Here is a 21,314-nt window from a genome sequence, read left to right on the forward strand (position 1 = left end):
ATACATATAACATTAAATTTACCATCTTAACCAAGTTAAGTGTACAGTTCAGTAGTAGTCAATATATTCACATTGTTGTGCAACAGCTCTCTGAAACTTTTTCATCTTGCAGAACTGAACTACTGTACCCATTTAACACCTATTTCCCCTTCCCCCTTGCCCTCAGTGACCACCTTTCCACTTTCTGTTTCTATCATTTTGACTACTTTCAATACTTTATTTGAGCAGTATCATACAATATTGATTCTTTTGTGACGGCTCATTTCACTTAGCATAATGCCGTCAAAGTTCATCTATATCATAGCATGTGTCAGGATTTCCCTCTTTTGAAAGGCTGCTTAATATTCAATTATATGTCTATGCTGCGTTTTGTCCAGTATCTGTTGATGGATGTTTGGGTTCCTTCTGCCTCTTGGCCTATTATGAATAATGCTGCAGTGAACATGGGTGTGCCAGTATCTCTTCAAGATCCTGCTTTAAAAAAAATCCTGCTTTTTAATATATATTTTGGATATATAGTCAGAAGTAGGATTGCTGAATCATGTGGCAGTTTTCTTCATAACTTGTTGGGGAACTTCTATAGTATTTTCCAGAATGACAGCACCATTCTACATTCCCACTACCAGGCACAGGGTTCCAACTTTTCTGCAACCTTGCCAACACTTGTTATTTTCTGTTGTTTTGATACTAATCATCCTGATGGGTCAGATGTGACTATTTCATTGTGGTTTTCAATTCCATTTCCCAAATGATTAATGATTCTGAGCATCTTTTCTTGTGTTTATTGGTCATTTGTATGTCTTCTTTGGAGAAATGTCTGCTCAAGTTCTTTCCCCATGTTTTCATTGGATCATTTTTGTTGTTGTTGTTGTTGTTGTGCAGTTGTAGAAGTTCTTTATATATTCTCGATATTAACCACTAATCAAATGTTTTTTCAATCATTCTGTGCCATTCTGTAGGTTGCCTTTTCACTCTGTCCATTTTTTCCTTTGACATGCAGTTTTTAAGTTTGTTAGAGTCCCATTTGTCCATTTTTAACTTTGTCAACTAGGCTTCTGGTGCCGTCCAATAAATCATTGCCAAGTCAAATGTCCTGAAACTTTTGTGCCATGTTTTCTTCCAGGGATTTAATAGTCTTAGGTCTTGTGTTTTAAGTCTATAATCCACTTCGAATTGATTTTTGTCTGTGGTATAAAGCAAGGGTCCAAATTCATTCTTTTACATGTGTATATCCAGCTATCTGTATCTTTTTTTAAATCTGTAGAGACAAAAGCCTATCAGTTGCTGAAGCAGTCTACCCTTCAGGATAATACAAATCACACTGAAGACAGATTCCAAAAAGCAGATGTTTCTCTCTTACAGCTGTCAGGTAAGCGGGGCATATTCACTCAAAGCCAGTGTCCAGGGGACCTAGGGTGGCAGTGAATGGTATGTTCAGGCAAGGGTTCATCCTTTGAAGGTTTCTGGAGATTGCTTTGTAAAAAGCTGTCACCAGGTCATAATAAACCAGTACTTTTTCTGTTCTTAATGAACGACAGATTGGCAGTCTTCCCTCCTGGATCTGTGCTGGCCCCCAGCATGGCAACGGCCCAAACAGACCCTCAGATTCTACTGGTATGTCATAATAGTAACTTGTCACTAAGTACCACTGGAGACACTGCCAAATTCCTTCTTTTTCCCACATCTTCCAGTTTCTTAATCATCAGTGGGAGCATCATGCTGGGCTACCTTCCTCTCCAGAATGTTGGGGGACTTGGGGTTCTTTAAAAGAAAATACTCTAAAAACCCAGTAAAGCTAAATTTTAAGCTTAAATGTAGTTCCTTCAACCTAGGATTTTTATTGTAACTGTAATTTTCTTTGTTCTCAGATATTCTGTTCCTGTATTTTTATTGTTTTCAGTGGTTTTTCTCTTATTACACCTTTTTTTTTAGTATGAGTCACCTCAGCTCCTTTGTTAAAGTAAATGCATTAAAGAATGCTTTAATGACTTTCTTATTTTTACATAAACCACCATGTTGCAATTTCACCTACTGGAATAAATAATTTTTTTTAATATCATGTAATTCCCAGTCCATATCTAGATTGCTCAATCATCTCATGAAATAGTTCTTTTTTTTTTTTTTTTTTCTTGAGGGACATACTTATGGTGCATTAAACTTAGCTGTCTGTCTTTGGAGAGCTATTTCATAGATAGTATTAGTGTTCAAATCAGTTGCTGCAAAGTTCAGTATTTTGGGTGTTTTGAGGATTCATGGAGGCCTAGCATAGAGCCTGTTAAAGTCCTCAGAGAGTGGTGGTGGTGGTGATAGTCTGAACTCTGCAGATGTGAGACTTTGCAGTCTGCTGCCGTAGAAAGCAGGGCCTCTGCCTGGGTGGAGGTCTTTAGCACTTGGGAAGGATACAGCATGCGTGAGCCCTCACCTGGGCTTTTCATCACCTTCTGCACATTTAAGTCACAGAATTCAAGTCCAGAGGGATCTTAGAAAGTATTAAAAAAAAAAAAAGAAAGAAAGAAAGAAAGAAAGTATTTATCTGACTCCTCATTTTACAAATGAGACCCCAAGAGAGTGATGCTTCTCTCAGAGCAGTACAGCCAGTCAGCAAACACACCCATTTGGAAGGTGACTCCACCAGTCTGTTTGTGGTAAGTGTATTTGTGATAGTTAATTGGACAGGGTCAAAAGATCAGTAAATTAGACAGGAAATTATAGTCCCTTGGATGTATATCAGACAATTTGGTACTGTTAATATAGTAATAATCAATATATTCATTTATTAACCTTTTCATAAGCAACGGGATAGGTTGTATCGTCAGGCACCCCTACATTCAATTTCCTCTCTCTACCCTCAAAATGACACTGTATGTTTTGCAAGATTCCAGATTTTCTAGCACTGAGATCACAGGACTTCTCATGGTCCTGGATGTCATCACAGTTAGATGCTGCTTCTGATATTTTACCTTTGGTCACCATTACCTTTTCACCCTCATGCCTACTCTGATCCTAGGGACTTCTCTGAGCTCCAAAGAAAAGTGGGAAGTGGGCGGGGAGGGCAGAGGGAAATGGAAGCCACATACCCATGTTAGACCTCACAGCCTGGTTACAGGGTAGCAGGAGGGATGTGGGCCCTGAGCTCGGGAGCCACCCCTATGTCTAACTGTGGAAGAAGTACAGACTTCAGTTACTTTTTGCATCAGATGTCTTAGGCTCTGTCTCTGGACCTGTCACCAAGGTAAGCTGCTTAAACCTCCTGCCTTTGTTTTCAAGAACTTGTCTTGTTAAGCATGTGGGAACTCTCTTCAGATGAACGTGGACACCTTGTTAAGTATCACTTGGCTGCAAAGGTCCTGTGAGGGGGAGCAGGTTACAGGTCAGAAATTCAGCCAGTGCCTTCCCCAGCGATGCCCATGCACCTCCACCCGTGACACCTGTGACCACCACTTTGGAATCAGACTGGTAGCTGACACATCCAAGGTGCCCAGGATGCAGGGGTGGTCCGACCCCCTTCCCCCACCTGCAAGGAAGAGGTGGATTGTGTGTCTTCCCCATCAACCTTTCCAGACTGGTTAATGAATGGCCTTGATAACTTTCAATGGAGGTTCATTCTCCTCCACAAAATGGAAAAAAAGAGGATTCGACAGAGGGATCACTGTCATCCTGGGGAATCAGTGATTTCTGAGCCCTGGTTCCTAGCACCCATCATTTTGGTGATCTCTCAGTGCTGTGTCATGTTACAAGGTGAATTATCAGTGAGTGCCTAGTGCCAGGGGAGACACCCATGTGTGTACACGTGTGTCTTGGTCATTTAAACTAGAGCTCCTTGAGTGATTTTTACTTTTTGTGACTGCTGTGTGTCATAGGACCCCCCCGAACACACACACACACACACACACACACACACACACACACATACACACACACACACACTTCCTTTCAGTATTCTGCCAACATGTAGTTCCTGGCCTCAGAAGCTCCCTTGCCTGCTGTGGCTTGAACAGCATCTTCCCCGTCGACATTTGTTTTACCAAAGTTATTGTGCGGCTGCTGCTCCGTTCAGCGCAGTCCTTCACTGCGTGGTGGCCAGCACTCACTCTCTACGTTTGTGCTTATCACAGGTTTGAACATTAGCAGCGGGACATTCAAGACAAAGACAACTAACAAAATTGCTTCAGAGGCTAGTTTTTCATCGAGCGAAGGAAGTCCTTTGTCAAGGTAAAGTCGTGAAAGCCTTTCTGAACAGTGGCAACAAGAAGAGAAATGTCACTCTGTTAATGAATGAAACTCTGGCTGCATATTATTTTGTTGTTGTGACTCGAGGGAAGGTTAGGGTTTGGGTTTTTGTTGATCTGAAATAACAGTCGAAACTTCAGTCTACCTTTGAAAATATTTGCACCAGAGCCAAGCATTGTTTTGCAGCTGTTGTTTCGTTGGTTTAAGACTCAATTGACACCTCAGTGAACCACAAATTAGCGGCTACAGCTGCTCGCAGTAGGGCTGCTTAGAGACCACATAATGGAGTGTGTCGGAAAAGGGCAGAGAGAAAACCTCGGGCCTTAAAAGAAATAAAGTGGCCTGTTTCTTCTTCCTGAGGCGGCTGACATGTATACTGGCAATTGCTGGGGACTTGTTTTTGTATTCCTCTTTTTCACCAAGCCTTTGGGCCAGGTTACCCTTTCCTTTCCTGCTTCTTCCCTGCTTATTGTCCATAAAGAACAAAATTCATCCTTTCACATTTGGGGAACTGTAGCCCTTCTCATAACTTTTCCAGACAACAATAAGTGAGCTGGCCAGTTGTGTGCTGGATTTGTCACTGACATGAAATATTGACGGGGCAGTGGTGTTGGGTCAGAAAGAATTTATTGATGGGAATAGAAGCAGTTGCCTGAGGAGATACTTAACTGTTTTGGCTTCGGGCTACATGTTGTTTAAAACCACACAAATTTCCTTTTGTGATAACATTTCCCAATTAAAACCTTGTCCTTTAGATGATTGAGTTATATTTGAATTAACTTCTTATCCTGATGAAATTTTCAAACAGAAACATCACATTTCTAATGTCACATATAATGTCCCGTAAGATAGTGATTTGATCCAGAAACAATTTGAAGCAAAAAAAAAAAAAAAAAAAAGTCCTGCTTTCACTTATATTGTGAAAAACATTGTAATATTTTTAGGACCTGGAATATCTTTTTTTTTTTTTTTAAATTTTATTTATTTATGATAGGCACACAGTGAGAGAGAGAGAGAGGCAGAGACATAGGCAGAGGGAGAAGCAGGCTCCATGCACCGGGAGCCCGACGTGGGATTCGATCCCGGGTCTCCAGGATCGCGCCCCGGGCCAAAGGCAGGCGCCAAACCGCTGCGCCACCCAGGGATCCCAGGACCTGGAATATCTTAAAATGAGATTGATCTTCTAAAATTAGATTGTTGGGCAGCCCTGGTGGCTCAGCGGTTTAGCGCCGCCTTCGGTCCAGGGCCTGATCCTGGAGACTCGGGATCGAGTCCCACATCGAGCTCCCTGCATGGAGCCTGCTTCTCCCTCTGCCTGTGTCTCTGCCTCTCTCTCTCTCTCTCTGTGTGTCTATCATGAATAAATAAATAACATCTTTAAAAAAAAAAAAAGTCTTTAAAAAAATAAAATAAAATAAAATTAGATTGTTGCATTTAGAAACCTGACAAGTTCAATTTTAGAAAATTACTCATGTGGTTATCAGAAACCAGCATCTTTAGTACCTGGGTTTTCATCCTTATTTTTGAAGGAAGTGGGAGGAAATGAAGTACAGGACAGGAAGAGTGTTAAAGTTTTGTTTTTTGTTTTGTTTTGTTTTGTTTTTTTGGATAAATTCAAGTTCTGGGTCTTCTAAAGGAAATTTTAAAAGGTAGTGAGTTCTACAGGTGGTTTCAGGGCTCCCTGTTACCATTTGACTCCATGATACATCTGTAGTTGTTAAAGATTGTTAGAAGTGCTTTTTCGATTATATCATAGAGGCACTAAAAAGCTCAATCCTTCCTTAACTTGTCTTTATATATATATATATGCTCTTGACGCAGTTTTAAAATACATTGAGAAAGCAGCTGGGCCCCAAGAACATTTACTCAGCCTTGTGTCTGTATTTCACTAAATTATCACTTTCTTCCCCCTTCATTCCAAGGCAGAGACCTATTGTTCCTGGATGAAATTAACTTTCTAAAAGAATTACAAGTCATTTCATCAAGTCCTTTAAGAGAAAAAAAAAAAAGGCCTTCAAGGAACCTTTGGTCTAGACCCTTGATAATCCAGTGATGAAAAGGTGCAGGCGTTGAGTGTGTGGGTTTGGCGTGCTGTTGGTCATGGTGTGGTTCCTATGCTGGGTTTGGTGTTGTGAGTACGGCACCCTGGGCTTTGGAGAGCTCTGGGTTTGCTGTTTGTGCTTGGATTCACTGAAATTTCTTAGAGGCTTACATTTAAGGATCCCACTTACTGCAGTCACTCCTTGTGCTTTATTGCTTTTACAAGTGGTCTCGAAACCCAGTACTTGAGAATAAACATAACAGTGCAGTGCTGCTGTAGCACTTTTAAAAATTCTTCTTTGCTCTATTTTGTCAGTGAGCTGATGAGCAACCTCAAAAAAAAAAAAAAAAAAAAAAAAAGCCCTGCTGGACCTTAAAAAAAAAAAAAATGGCTTCCTCTGATGTCCTAGAGACAATAATTATGATGTGCTAGTTAAGCCCAAACTACAGCTGAGGGATTTTACTTTAAAGCAGCGGCTTGGGTGCAAAAATGCATTTATAGCTCTTTGTCTGCACCTCATTATGTGTGGGCCTGATTCATTAAGTAATTGGTTTGCAGTTGTTTACATGAGTATTAAGGCCTTCTTTTCAGCCGCCTTTGAGAGATACATTGTGCAAATGTTGCCTGTGATGAATGCAGAATGAGGGCCAGAGGGTCCGTCCTATTGGCTAAACAGTGCACTCTGTTGAAAAGCCAGAGAAAGAGATTGGGTGCTGCTTTGCATAGCAATGACTTTCTTAATAAGCGTTGCAGATTAATACACACAAGCTATAAAAGATGCAAAGAGATACTCTTAGCACATTTATACATGCTCATTTCATTGTGATGGTGGTGGGATCTGGGTGCTTTCATATTCCGATTTTCAGAGCAGCAGCTTCAGTGCATGAGCCGTAATAGAATCCGATGTTTATTGTATTATAAATCACGGGCAAGTAGGCAGATCGGCAACAGTTTATTATTAAAGATTCTTTCAGTGTAAATCTTTTTCTACCATTGTATTTGCTTCAGCAAAATCATTTTGTGGTTGAGTGGGGATGAAAGGCATAATGTACGAAGGAGTGAGTCCTAATAGGAAGCCGTTCTCTGAGTAAAGACCACTTGTTCCCTTTTGTTCAGGGGTGCATGCCAGAGCTTCCTCTCCTCTGCAAACATTGTCTCGCTTTACCTTCCCCAGGAAGCGTTTTTCACGCTCCCGATCCATTTATTCAATTGAGAGTATATTTTAACAGCCTGCCGTGTAACTTCAGTTTACCGGCTGGATCGAGATAACATTTTACCCAAAGAAAAGGATGTGTGCTTGCAACATAATTGCCTGGGGGAAAGGTAGCAGAAGTCACCCAGCTGCAGCACCCTGGCAGGGCCACGGTGGGTGGCATTCCTGCCCACCCTGCAGCCGGGAGCGGCCAGCGGAGGGCGCCAGGCTGCAGCTGATGCTGTGGTCTGCTCTCTCTCTTCCTGCTTGGTCACTGTGCCCTTTTCCCTTGGGAGAACACAGAGATCACAAGGAAGCCATTCCAGGGAAATAAAAATGTGGTTTTCCTGGGAGTCCTTTAAGGTTTCCTATTAAAGCTCCCGTTCTTCGTCTCTGGCTTACCCAATCTGCATTCCCCTTAAATTCTACTAAGTAAGCAGCTGCCTAAATATCCTACCTGTTTCTCGTCACAAACCCACACACTTTATTTTTTCTATACAGAGCATGAAAGATCAGTCACTTGCTTGACTAACTGAAAGGAAGTAGTTAACAAGTGGACTCTAGGCAGCTAAAAAAAAAAAAAAAAGGCATTTGCTGCAGGGTCCCTAGCTAACCATCAGGGGGCGCTCGGACTTTGTCAAATTAAAACTGTCCACCTTCCATCAGCCCTTAAAACTTAAAGTTAGCATTTACAGAGATTGGTTGGCATACTTGCATACTTGTGGGTTGTTTCTTCTTCTTCCTCTTCCTCTTCCTCCTCCTCCTCCTCTTCTTCTTTTCTTCTTCTTTTTTTTCTTCACTTTCTGAATTGTTTTATGCCTTCTGGTTTTTCAGAAATATGTCTTTTTTTGAGGAAAATTCTAGCTGAAGATGCTGTTGGAGACATTTTAATAATTTATTTTAGCTAGCAGTCAAATCATTCAAAATTAGAATTCAGAGTTTTGAGATCACATCTTCCCATTACTTAGTTATTTTCAGTCTCAGAGTGAGACCCTAGAACTGGAAGGGCACTTCCCACTAGGAATCCCTCCTCATTGTCCCTGACACCATAGACCCTGTCCTCAGCAGGATCTTAAGTCTCGTTGCTAGACTCCACACATGACCTCAAAGTCACAATAACTTGGGTAGTTTGTTTACAGGCTGTGGACACTTTTTTTCCTTTAAAATAATGATCTTGACAATGAGGTTGAGAGTCATTGTGTTACTAATGTTAGGACATCTCTCAGATCTGGCTGTTTTCCAGATTCCTCTTCCCACAGAGCCAAGAATGAGTGTCTGACACACTAGCCTGAAGGTTGCTTCTCTGTTGCTAAACCCTCATGGTTCCTGTTGCTCATACCCCACTCAACCACCACAGGTCCTACAGTCTGCAGTGCCCCCTGCCTGCTCCCCCATGTCTCTGTGCCCACTGGACAGCCTCATGTCATGCCCTCATACAACCTGCTGTGTCATGTGCCCCGGCTTCTATTCCTCCTCTTTTGCCAGAATTCTTCTGCCCCACTCTACCATGTGGCTGATGCCTACTAGATTGTCAAGGCTTAACTATTAACATTCTAAAAGTTTCCAAAGTGGAGGATCTGGTCATATAGATGCCCCTATTGTGGCCCTGTGGCTACTTCCAGTGTCATCTGTAGCATAGGGGTGGCAGCCATTTGCAAATACCTTGCCCCCACTGTAAGCTCCTCACTGGGGCTTGGGAGGTTTTCCTCAATTGCCAGTGCTCAATAACTATTGCACTTGCTGAATGAGTGAGCATCTGTATATAGCTCCACCATTTACTCAAGCATCTGTCTTGATGCTTGATGTCTTGATGCCCTTACCTCTGGACGGCATCACGTACCCCAGCCACAGGGAATTACACATTCCACAAATGTCCAAATGTCTCTGTCCACACAAGTGTGTGGAAGAAGGAGGGCCAGGTGCACACTCATATTTCCAAAGGGAGACCCATACAGTCCATTTTGACTGCATGTGGTGTGCTCGTGCGCTCTGCAGTGTATGGGTGTGGACACTTACACACCCATACACACCCATACACCCAGGAGTGCCTTCCTGGGGTCCTGACCAGACTGCCATCCTGTCTGTTGGAGAAATGATGTCTGGCTCCTGGTCCTGAACCTGACATGGCCTTATGGGCTCTTGGTACAAATGGGGCCTGGATGTTGCCACCCAATTTAGCTGCCATCAATTCTCAGTTCATTCCACAGTTGCCTTTTATTTTGGCTTGTGTCACATTCTTAATTTGGTTTCACTGGAGCAGTAGAGGCCCAGACAGAGATCAAATGTGTCTTGTTTGTTGCTGTAGGGCCAGCACAGAGCTGATGTGTAGTGTCACCTGTATGAGATTTATGAGAGAGTGAATGAGTGAGTGAATGAGTGGGTAGACAAACAAACAGCTTATTGCAGATGAGATGCCTCTGCCCACTGCATGTGTCGGGCCTGGCAGAGGCAATTTCCCTGTCTTTTCCTTATCCTCAGGGCTCCTACCCATCAGGCTCCTCAAGGAGGAGACTTCATGCATCCTGAGCCTGTTTCTTTTCAGTCTGGACCCAGACTTTCCCTTTCCTTGGCCACTGTGCCAGAGGACCTGTCCCCTCCACTTAGACCCCATGACTGTACATCACTAAACCAAGCATGTGCCTTGTTCTCCCAAAAGTCTTGACTGTGCAGCAGTGCCGCTCCCCAAGGCCTGCTGTACCCAGGCTGTTGAGCAGGATTGTCTCAAAGCTTAGCAGAACACTGCAAGGAAGGCCTTACTACCCCATTTTGCAGACAGAAAAGGGATTCTCAGAGAGGTTGGGAACTTGCCCAGGGCCACACAGGGCCCAGAGTCGAGCATTGAGCGTAGACGCTGTCTGGCCCCAGAGCTGACACTCCCATCAGCAATCCTGCTGTCCCAGGTTGGGACTAGCTGTCCCAACCCAGATTCTCCCCACCCTGCTGTTTGAGCACTTCTCACAAGTGCCCATGGAGACAAGTGTTTGCCGCGTGTGCCTTTGGGAAGCGTCAGTGTTACAGGAGGAGCCCTGTCCCACCTCTGCCCCACCATCTGCTGGCTCAATATGCCTTGGGACATACCCTTCACTCAACCTCTCTGGGTCCCACCACCCATACATTGAAAGTGTGGATTGATAATCCATAAATGCTCAGCTATCATTTATTAATAGATTTCTTAGAAACTCATAGATTTTCCACACCTCATTTTTGCCTCTGCTTGCTGGTTCCACAAAGCAAAACTTCATGTTTACAATAGGCCTTGCCTTCTAACTTTGTGTTTATGATGACTGTGTTGACTAAGTGACTCTAGCCTTTCGATTCTATAAAATGAACAGTTGACACACATAATTCTTTAATACTCTGCCACCATGATTGCATATGTAGGTGCCAGGTACTGCTCTTACAATAAAACCTGTTAAGACCCTAGCCAACCTTAACTTCTTAAGGTTAGCAAGAATGAGAACAAAAGTGACTTTGATTAGAGTTGTCCTAATCTGGTTTGTCAATGGCAGAGAAATTTATAAACAATTACTGAAATGCATCAAAAAATAAGATGGCTTAATGGATAGACAGAGGGAAGGTATGTGATAAAGCCAATATGGCAGGAGGTTAACCATTGAGAGTCCCCTTCATGAGTATGTGGTGTTCACTAAGGGAGAAATTACCAAACCTGGGAAATTCTGCAGAATTTAGATGTAAAGTCTAAAAGTAAACTTTTAGGGGAAAAATCAAGTCTGCTATCTTCGATTCCAAAAGTTACCCACGAAAGACCCATGCAGGGGAAAGGTAGGCCCTTTGGTGGGCTGCAAGTATGGTGCGTATCACCCATGCAGTAGGCGTGGTGTGCTGTGGCCCAAGGGCCAAGTCCTGGCCTGGCCACTGCCTGGTCCTGTGCAGCCTGCAAGCTAAGAGTGATTTTTGCAGTTTTAAATGGTTGAGGGAAATCCAAAGAATAATGTTGTATGACACCTGAAAGTTCTATGAAATTCAAATTCTAGTGCCTATAGATGAGGTTGAATTGTAATACAGCCATGTCTGTCAGTTTACACATTGTCCACTGGGACTGTTGTCATGCTACAAGCACACAAGTGAGTAGTTGTGGCTGAGACTATATGGCCCACAACACCCAAACTATTTGCTCTCTGGCTCTTTATAGCAAACCTTTGCCGACCTGGGCTTTTTAAGATGGAAATATTTCTTCCCTGCCCTCAAAGAAAGTGGAGCAGTCAGATTCCAAGCTTCCAAGCACATGTAATGGAATATGGTGACTCTATCTCATGGCCTGTAAGACTAACTCTTCCATTTCTTATGCCCTCCGAAGTAGAAGTGTTCTTTCTCTTACTGACTATAGTTGCTAAACAAGTTGGCTATATCCAGTATTACAGGGAAAGCTCTCCCACCATGGTCTCATCTTAGCTTTACACATTAGGTGCAGCTCAGAAAGAACTGTTGACCCAAAGAATTGTGTGTGTGATCAATTTGAGATTTGTGACACTCCAGATCAACTTTGTGGTGTCACATTGGCGTGCAGAGATGGTTTCCCACACGGAAAAAAATATTGCCCCTAAGGTGTGGGGATGGAATAGGAAACACCTGGAAGCATTGTCCACCTTTCTCAGTGGGTGAACTACATGCATTTATTAGTTCTGCAACATATTTCTTGCCCATTTCCAGTAAGAAACTTGAACAACCTGATTCTGAAGTCCCATAAGTAAAAGCATGCCAATCAAATAATGTGTCAGCAAATATTGGTTAGGGGTCTTTAAGCAGGGCCCTGCTCTTGGTGAGGTTCCTCTTTTCATTCATATGTAAGCCCCAAGCACCCACTAAGTGCAAAGCACTAGGTTACCCAGGTAAGCTGAGACAGGTACGGTCACTACCTTCGTGGAGTTCACACTCTATAGGGGGAGTGATCATATATGCTTCAATTACACAGATGAGTGTGAGACAGCAACCTGGATGAGGACTCAATGTGGTGGTGAGGGAGGGCAGGAATGAGGAGCTGAAGGGCCCACCCAAGTCTGGAGATCAACCTTGGAAGTGCTGTTCAGGATTCAGGGCTTTTGCCAAAAAACAATAGGAAGGCATCATGGGGCTTTAGTGATGAAGTGGAGATATCAGGCTTGTGTTTCAACAAGTTCACTCTTGTTGCTGAGTGGAAAATGGACTACAGGGGACATGATGTTTTTGGCATCATCAATCAGGGGCTGTTCCAAAGGTCCAGGCAAGAGATGATGGTGTAGTTGGATAGTTGGTGGCAGCCTAGAGGGAAGAGCAACGACTACAGGAAGTACTGGAAAATAAATTGGTGGAACGAAGGCCTTGATTGGGTGCAGGAGGGCCCAGGAGTAGAAGGAGTTGGGGAGGGAGCAGAGGGTCCAGGTGCCTTTGGCAGAGACGGGAGGGGCCTGGCCTGGCAGGGGAAGGGAACCACGCTGGGGAGATTGTGAATTTGGTCATGAATGGGCATGTTGACCACAGGACGCTTTGAAGGCAACCAAGTAGAGTGAGCATGTGAGCCCTGGCCATGTTTCTGGAGCTCAGAGAAGTGGCTGCCCCACCCCCCCACCCTGGGATCTGGCCTGTGCTCACAGGCTATTCTGCACTTGCTCTTGCCAAGGGCTCCACTACCACATCTCACCGCATCCCCCTTTCCTCTGTCCCAGGTTTGCTCCAGCTTTTAAAAGCAGAGCCCAGGAGGTACCCTGCCTTCTCAGGGGTCCTGCAGCCACTTACCACCCACTCTGTTCTCACAGTTCTCCCAGCCCTTGGCTCTCTCCCCCTCTCCCCCTGCAGCTCTCCTTGCTACAGCTGGAAAATTATCCTCTCTGTACCCCACCAGGATTGTTAGAACCAACCTCTGCCCTCCGCCTCTGGACCAGTGTCCTCATGAAATGGGAAGTAGGTAAACAGTAGACACACAACACAATAGTTGCATTTAGAGTGTGTATGTGTGTGTGTGGGGGGGGCGTATAGGCTAGTACTTCATGTCAGATGGATCCATGTGGGCAGCACCTTTCTGCCACCTCCATGTCTGCTGGTGAGTGCCAGACCCTCTCAGAAGGCCATGGGGGTGCCCTTTCTTCGTGGGGAAATAGCTCCGGCCCCTAGGTGATCATGGCAGATCATGAAACAGGTACCAAGTTTAAAGGAAGCGTGGAAAGATATTGAGCCTAGAAAGTAATAACCTGAGTGGAACTTATTTTACAGAAGAATAAACATAAATAACATTACCTATGGCAAAGAGCAGATTTTTAAGCCACAGGTTAGCCATAGAGAGGGAGAAGGTGAGTTAACAGTGTTTCCTATGTCAAGAGGACCGGGGTCCTGGTCAGGAGCAGACCGTGCACATTGGCAACTGTGTTTTCTTCATTCTACTCAACTAAAAGGCTGGGTGGAATCTGTTTTATTTTTTTTTTTTAATTTTTATTTATTTATGATAGTCACACACACAGAGAGAGAGAGAGAGAGAGAGAGAGGTAGAGACACAGGCAGAGGGAGAAGCAGGCTCCATGCACCGGGAGCCCGATGTGGGATTCGATCCCGGGTCTCCAGGATCCCGCCCTGGGCCAAAGGCAGGCGCCAAACCACTGCGCCACCCAGGGATCCCCTGGAATCTGTTTTAATGAAATAATCTGTAAGGACCACGTTGCTAGTATTTGATGCCATAAACACTAGCATCTTGTGCATGTGACACCTAGAAACCTACACAGTGGTGCCCGGGATCTTTGTTTTTCTTTCCCGTGCCTTAGTGCATTTCTGTAAGCACGCTGGGAGTTTATTCTGCACTCCCTTACTAAGCTGTTAAGGATTGCCATCACTGGCTTGATGGAGAGGAGTCTTCACTTCCTCACTAGCTTCTTGCATTCCATCCTGGATTCTCTACTTCAGGTACTTGACTTTTAGCTTGTTTGAAAGTGCCAAAGCTCTGGCATTTTGTGGTTTTTAGAGGGCTGTCAGAGGGAAGTCGGTGCTCTGCCTCACTGACCATGTCCTCGTTGTCTAGCTGCAAGCGGCACAGACTGACCTGGTCTCTGCAGAGCCAGTAGGGAGTGCACTCAGGGACACGAGTGATGCTGTCACAGTAGGGACCCACCCCCCCAAAGCATCAGCGAGCACCTCTGGCCACTGTGGTCCTGACATTTTCTTCTTGTTCTTAAGACTTGGAGAGCACACATAAAACATCTGGCCTTTCCGTGCATCGTACGTGCTTCTTTGCTGATGCACTCATTGTAAAAATATCAGTCTGATTGTCATTTTTTTTTTTCAGGACTTAGGCTATTTCTTTATCTTTCAGGTATGAAAACGAAAAGAAATTAACTACCAATTTAGAGTCTAAAGGTAAGAGGATTCCTTTTGTGCTTTAATCAAGAGTTGTTTGTTACCTTCTATTTGTTTTCTGCATTGTCGTGCAAGGAGCGTGAAGTGTGCCTGTGATCACAGGGGGCCCTTCCACCTCCCCATTTCTGAGGGGAGTGGAGGGCTGCTCGAGGCACCATTCTTCGGTGGCAGGGCAGGGACCTGACAACACATGAGGAGCCACGGGCCACAATGGCTTAGCATTCTAATTTGCAAGTATGAACACAGGGTATCCTGGCCTCCACATCCACTTGTTGTCAACACGGGTATATTCTACCTGTGAAATGTTTTTTGCCTCTGTCCCCGACCTCCCACAGTGAGTGCCCACAAGTACCCACTGCTCATGACATGACAGGGCTCTTGCATTAGACTAACTGGCTTCCTTATATCCAGTCCCTCCCCAAGTCCTGATTGTCCTCCACCTGGCCACCAGCATCCAAAACCTCAATGAACCTTCTTTCCTTCCTGGTTAAAAATTGCTGGTGTCCCCCACTATGTGCAGGATAGAGTCTGTAACTTTCTCCCTTGTGGTCTGTCCCTTCCCTCATTTCCAGCTCAGTGCCTTGCAAGGTCTTGTCTTCTTCTGGTCATGACTTGAGTCATTTTTTTTCCAAATAAAGACATACCTCGGAGGCATTGCAGCTTGGTTCCAGACCACTGCAATAAAGCCATTATTCGTAATAACACCAAATAAATTTTTTGGTCTCCCAATGCCTATAAAAGTTGTGTTTACACTATATTGTAGTTTCTTAAGTATGCAACAGCATTATGTCTAAAAAAATGTTAATTAACATAATTTAAAATAATTTTTAAAACACTTTATTACTAAAAGATGCTAACTGTCATCTGAGCTTTCTGCGAGTCATGATCACTAATCACAGGTCACTGTATGAAATGAAATAATAATGGAAAAGTTTGAAATAATGAGAGAATTACCAAAATGTGACAGGGACACAAGATGAACAAATGCTATTGGAAAAATGGCACCAGTAGGCTTGCCTGATGTGGGGTTGCCACAAACCTTCAATTTGTAAAAAACACAATCTCTGAAAGCACAGAGAAAATGAGGTGTGCCTGGATACCACACTTGTACCTCTGTGCCTTTCCTCATACTGCTCCTACCCTTTTCCTTCGCACTCTGAGCCCCTATTCGTCTCTGAACCCTCAGCTCACAGAGAGCATCTCCTCCACCTTGCATGCTAATGCTGTGGCATATCCCTTGGAGCTTGGGCTCCCCTACTCTGTCTGCTTAGACCCCCTTCCCAGTGGGCCCTGATCGAGAGTGTGGGTATAAGTCAGACATACTGGGTGGGACTCCTGGCTGGAGCACCCACCAATGCTGTGATCAGGGTGGTCACAGCCTCTCTCCGCCTGTTTGCTCAGTTGATGGAGGCAGTCATACTTGCCTTCCCAGGTTGGTACAAGGATGAAATGGGGTTCAATATAAGCAGTCATCAAGAGTGGCAGGCAGTGAGTCCCATGGAGATAACAGTGGTCGTGGAGATGGTCACTGAGCAGACCATGCCCCCCCACATTCTGTCCTACTACCTTGGAGATCGCAGCACCGTTTGCAGGCAGCCGTGGCCTTCCACTGCAGGCAGCTAGCCTCAGCCTGAGGGCTCTCTCTGGCCCTGGAAGCATGCACCATCCCCACGGGGCTGCCCAGAGTGCCAGGGACTGGGTGCCCTGGTTGAGAATAACCCTCAACCAATAAGAAGTGGAAGTGGGTTGGGAAATAACCCCACTTCCTTGCTCTGTTGGGACAGTTTGAGGAGAGTTCTGAGTGTCTCAGAGGGTACCCTCAGGACTGAGCCCCCTGTCTACTGCGCACCCCGCTGTGGGCTCTCGCTTCCTGTGTCACTCTTCTAGCTGCTCCCATCATTCCCAGGGATCACCTCCCAAGTAAGCTATGTGCACCCAAGGCCTGGTCTCAGTATGCACCTCACTTCTTTCCTTTCACCACGTCTTCCCTTCTCTCATCTGCTCTTGTGAAGACCAGAGGAGATCAAAGTGCCAGAGCAGCAGAGCTGAGGTCATCCCCAGTCTGATGAAATGCTTAGCTAGCTGTGCTTCTATGGTACCCTGGTCTTAAACCCCCGTCCTACAGTAAGGATGTGGTCACAACAAGAAGGGAAGGAAATATTCTGCAGTGTTTTCCATAGAACACACTGAAATGTTCGCATTTGTGCAGTATTGACACACATTCCAGACACATGTGGTTGGGTTCATCCCTCCATGTCCCTGGTAGGCCTTTTGCAGGCCTTGTCTGGCTATTGAAGACAAGCTGATCAGAGTGGAGAGATGTTAAATAGCTGTCTGGTTTTCTTTTCCAGCCTTCTGGGGTGAGTCTGATGACAGTAACTCAGAAATTGAAGCTGCTTTACGTCCTAGAAACCGTAACACATCCGCCAATGATTTAGATGATTTTTATGACTGAGTAACGACTGTTGGAAATAAAGTCGTTAAGGAAACTAAAGACCTGTGTTCGTACGTAGTGTCCTAAATAAGCATGTCATTTTAAGCTTTCTAATTGTTTAATGGGAAAACTTGGGACCACATTGCCATTGGAGCGAAATTTCATAGCATAAACATAAATAGCATATTCATTTGAAGTGTCATCAAAAAACAAAGTGATAAATGCAATGCCCATCAAAATTCAGGTTGGTTTCTTTGTAGAAATTGACAGGCTGATCCTATAATTCATATGGAAATCCAAGGGAACTAGAATAGCTAAAACAGTCTTAAAAAAGAAAACCAGAGTCAGAGCACTCATATTTCCCAATTTTGAAATTTACTTTAAAAACTGTAGTAATTGGGAGGCCAGGTGGCTCAGGGGTTTAGCACCACCCTCGGCCCAGGGCCTGATCCTGGAGACTGGGGATCGAGTCCTACATCAGGCTCCCTCCCTGCATGGAGCCCGCTTCTCCCTCTGCCTGTGTCTCTGCCTTTCTCTCTCTCCTCTCTCTCTCTCTCTCTCTCTCTGTCTCTGTCTCTCATTAATAAATAAATGAAATTTTTAGAAAATGTAGTAATTGATACAGTGTGGGACTGCAATTGACATACAGATTAATAAAATATCAATATATACAATTTAGAATTGATAATCCAGAAACAACTCCTTACATATATGGTCACTTAATTTTTCACAAAGGCACCAAACCATTTAGTGGGGGAAAGAATAGTCTTTCCACATAGGGCGCTAGGTCAACTAGATAGCCACCTGCAAAAGAATGAGCTGTATACAGCTGTATACAAGCTGTATACAGCTTGCACTGTATACAAAATTAACTCAAAATAGATCAAGTACCTAAATATAAGAGCTGAGCTAGATTATAAAACTCTTAAAAGAAAACATAGATGTAAATCTTTGTGACCTTGCATTAGGCGATGCTTTCTTTGTTATGACACCAAAAGCCCTGAAGAGAGAAAAACAGATATATTAGACTTCATCAAAATTAAAACTTTTTTTGCTGCAAAGGACACATCAGGAAAGTGAAAAGAGGGCAGCCCTGGTGGCTCAGCAGTTTAGCGCCACCTTTGGCCCAGGGCCTGATCCTGGAGACCCAGGATCAAGTCCCGCATTGGGCTCAGTGCGTGGAGCCTGCTTTTCCCTCTGCCTGTGTCTCTGCCTCTCTCTCTCTCTCTCTCTCTCAGGAATAAATAAATCTTTTTTTTTAAAAAAAAAGGAAAGCAAAAAGAATGGGAGAAATATTTGCAAATCATTTATCTAAAAAGAGATTTGTATCCAGAATATATAAAGAATTTTTATAACTCAATAACAAAAAGACAACTAATCCAACTTAAAAATGAGCAAAGGATCTGAATCAACATGGCTCCAAAGAAAATATACATTTGACCAACAAGTACATGGAAAAAATGCTGGACATCATTAGTCATCAGGGAAATGCAAGTGAGAATCACAGTGAAATATCACTAGGTATCCTCATTCCCACTGCAGTGGCTAGAATCAAAAAAGGTAATACCGGTGTTGGTGAGAATATGGAGAAAACCTCTCATACACTGCTGGTGGGGATGTGAGACAGTGCAACAACTTTGGAAAACATTGGCAATTCCTCAAAAGGACAAAAAGGTGGGAAGCGGTTATCAGGGAAATCCCATCCCTTGTGAAGCCCAGTGGGGTGAGATCTCAGGACAGCAGGCACAGCATCTGGAACATTTCTTAGGGTGCTTACAGAGATCCCATCTGGAAAATAATAGATGACCACAATTGAATGTTGCCAGTGAGAGATTATGTATGCATCATGCCCCCACTGTGCTGTGATGAGAGGGACACTTCACTGGTGTGATGTTCTCTCCAAAAACTCCTAACCAGAATCTGATCGTGGGGGAAAAAAAATCAGACAAACTCCAATTGAGGGACATTTAGCAAAATACCTGGTCATCTTCAAGACTGTCAAAGTCATGAAAATCAAGAGGAGATGAAAGTGTCACAAACCAAAGGAGACATGACGACTAAATGCAACATGGGATCCTAAGTTGGACCCTCAAACTAAAGGGAAAAAAAAAAGGCATTAGTGGAAAATTTAGAGAAACCCAAATGAAGTTCAGAGTTTAGCTGACAGTAATGTACTAGTGTTGGGTTCTTAGCTTTTACAAATGTACCGTGCTAATGTAAGATCAGGGGGATGTAACATTAGGAACCAGACAATACAAGAACTCTCTGTGATATCTTTGCAACGTTTCTATAAATCTGAAATTATTCCACACAAAAATCCAGCAGTAAACGTTGACAATGGAGTGATAACCTTCTGACCTCATCTCTGTGTATAGATGTTTGTTTTTTAAAAATAGTCTTAAACGTTTCTATTTTAATTCTAAATATTATCAGAAAATATAACAGCCCTTCAGCTGGACACTAACAGGTATTTGTCAGCAGTGCTAACAGAAAGCACAGAGTCCTACATCTAGAACACCTTTTACTGGAGATCACAAGTCGTGTGTACTGATGATGATCCAGAAGAAAGCTGGGTTGGTAACAACCTACCACTTTGCTAGCACTTAATCTCACTTTTGAGTAGTGGGAGAGTAGGCCTGGGGCTCAATGCCTTTACCAGGCAAATTGTCCAGCTAAATTTAATAAGATTCCTTTTTCAGTTGCTTTCTATTTAGCTTAAGTGACCCAGATTTAAAATGAATAGAAATAAAGTTTCCTTTATATATACATTTTAGGAAAAAGAAGATAATCAACTTTTTAAAATATACTAAATAAATAGCAATATAAATGATGCACAGGACGTGTGCAGGAAGGGTGAGCATTGAGTCTGTGAAGGCAGGTGGGCACATCATATCGGAGCAGGTCCAGTGGGGAAGGAGAGAATTTGTGGGCATTATCCGCAGGTTTCAAATGTTCCCCCCCAAAAAAAACAGAAGTAAAACCATTGACTCACTGACATTTGTTGGCAGCATATCAAATGGTTTGCAAACCAGGAGCACTAAAACCATAACATGGGATAAGGTCAGAGGTCTGTTGTCAAGGGGCTTAGATGGTATAGAACCAGGAACTATTTAGTGATTGGTTACATTAGAATTTTCTTAAATGAAAGGAAATTGGTTAGTGGCTACCATATATCAACTTGGGAGAACAATTTAAGTTTCACTTATGATTTTCATAAGCAAGAGGTGAAAGTCAAGTGAGCCTCGCCTGTCTTAACAAAATAAGCTAAATTAAGATTTGCTTGTATGACTAAAGTGATTTTGTCTGCTCAGAATTTTCAAGACTGGTCTCTGTGTGTGTTTTAACACAGACAATATGATTGTCCACAAAGAAAATCAAGAGACTCAAAAGGCAAAGTGTTGAACCAGTGAGCTCAGCAAAGTTGGTGGCTTTTCATCAAAAATCAACATTATAGCAATACACTAGGAAAACCAGTTTGAAAACCTTTGAGAGATGTCATTCACAGTAACAACAGAAATGATATGTCAAAAATCTAAAGCTTATTTAAAGACAAATTTTAAATTTTTTTATTTAAATTCAATTTAATTAACATATGCTGTATTATTAGTTTCAGAGGTAGAATTTAGTAATTCATCCGTTGCATATAACACCCAGTGCTCATTACATCATGTGCCTTTCTTAATGCCCATCACCCAGTTACCCCTCCAGCAACCCTCAGTTTGTTTTCTATTTAAGGGTCTTATGGTTTACTTCCCTTTCTGTTTTAATATTTTATTCCCTTCCCCTATGTTTTGTGTCTTAAATTCCACAGATGAGTGAAATCATATGGTATTTGTCTTTCTCTGACTGACTTATTTCACTTAGCATAATACTCTCTAGTTCCATTTATGTCGTTGCAAATGGCAAGATTGCATTCTTTTTGAGGGCTGGGTAATATTCCATTATATACATCATTTCCTTATCCATTCATCTGTTGATGGACACCTGGGCTCTTTCCGTATTTTGGCTATCATGGACATAGCTGTTATAAACATTGGGGTGCATGTGCCACTTTGAATCACTATGTTTGTATCCTTTGG

At 43.3% G+C, this 21,314-nt stretch overlaps 1 protein-coding gene across 1 annotated transcript in view; it reads left to right on the forward strand.

Annotated features, from left to right (window-relative positions):
- KIZ (kizuna centrosomal protein) overlaps nt 1-17,295 on the forward strand; it is a 135,616-nt gene extending 118,321 nt beyond the window's left edge. The window contains exons 12-14 of the mRNA XM_041732552.1: nt 4,116-4,212; nt 14,758-14,801; nt 17,153-17,295. Of these exons, the coding sequence (XP_041588486.1) occupies nt 4,116-4,212; nt 14,758-14,801; nt 17,153-17,256 (245 nt within the window). The 3' untranslated portion in view covers nt 17,257-17,295. The remainder of the gene's footprint in view (nt 1-4,115; nt 4,213-14,757; nt 14,802-17,152) is intronic.
- The last annotated feature ends 4,019 nt before the right edge of the window (nt 17,296-21,314 follow it).

Source organism: Vulpes lagopus, chromosome 18 (genome assembly GCF_018345385.1).
Source record: "Vulpes lagopus strain Blue_001 chromosome 18, ASM1834538v1, whole genome shotgun sequence".
NCBI classification, from domain to species: Eukaryota; Metazoa; Chordata; class Mammalia; order Carnivora; family Canidae; genus Vulpes; species Vulpes lagopus.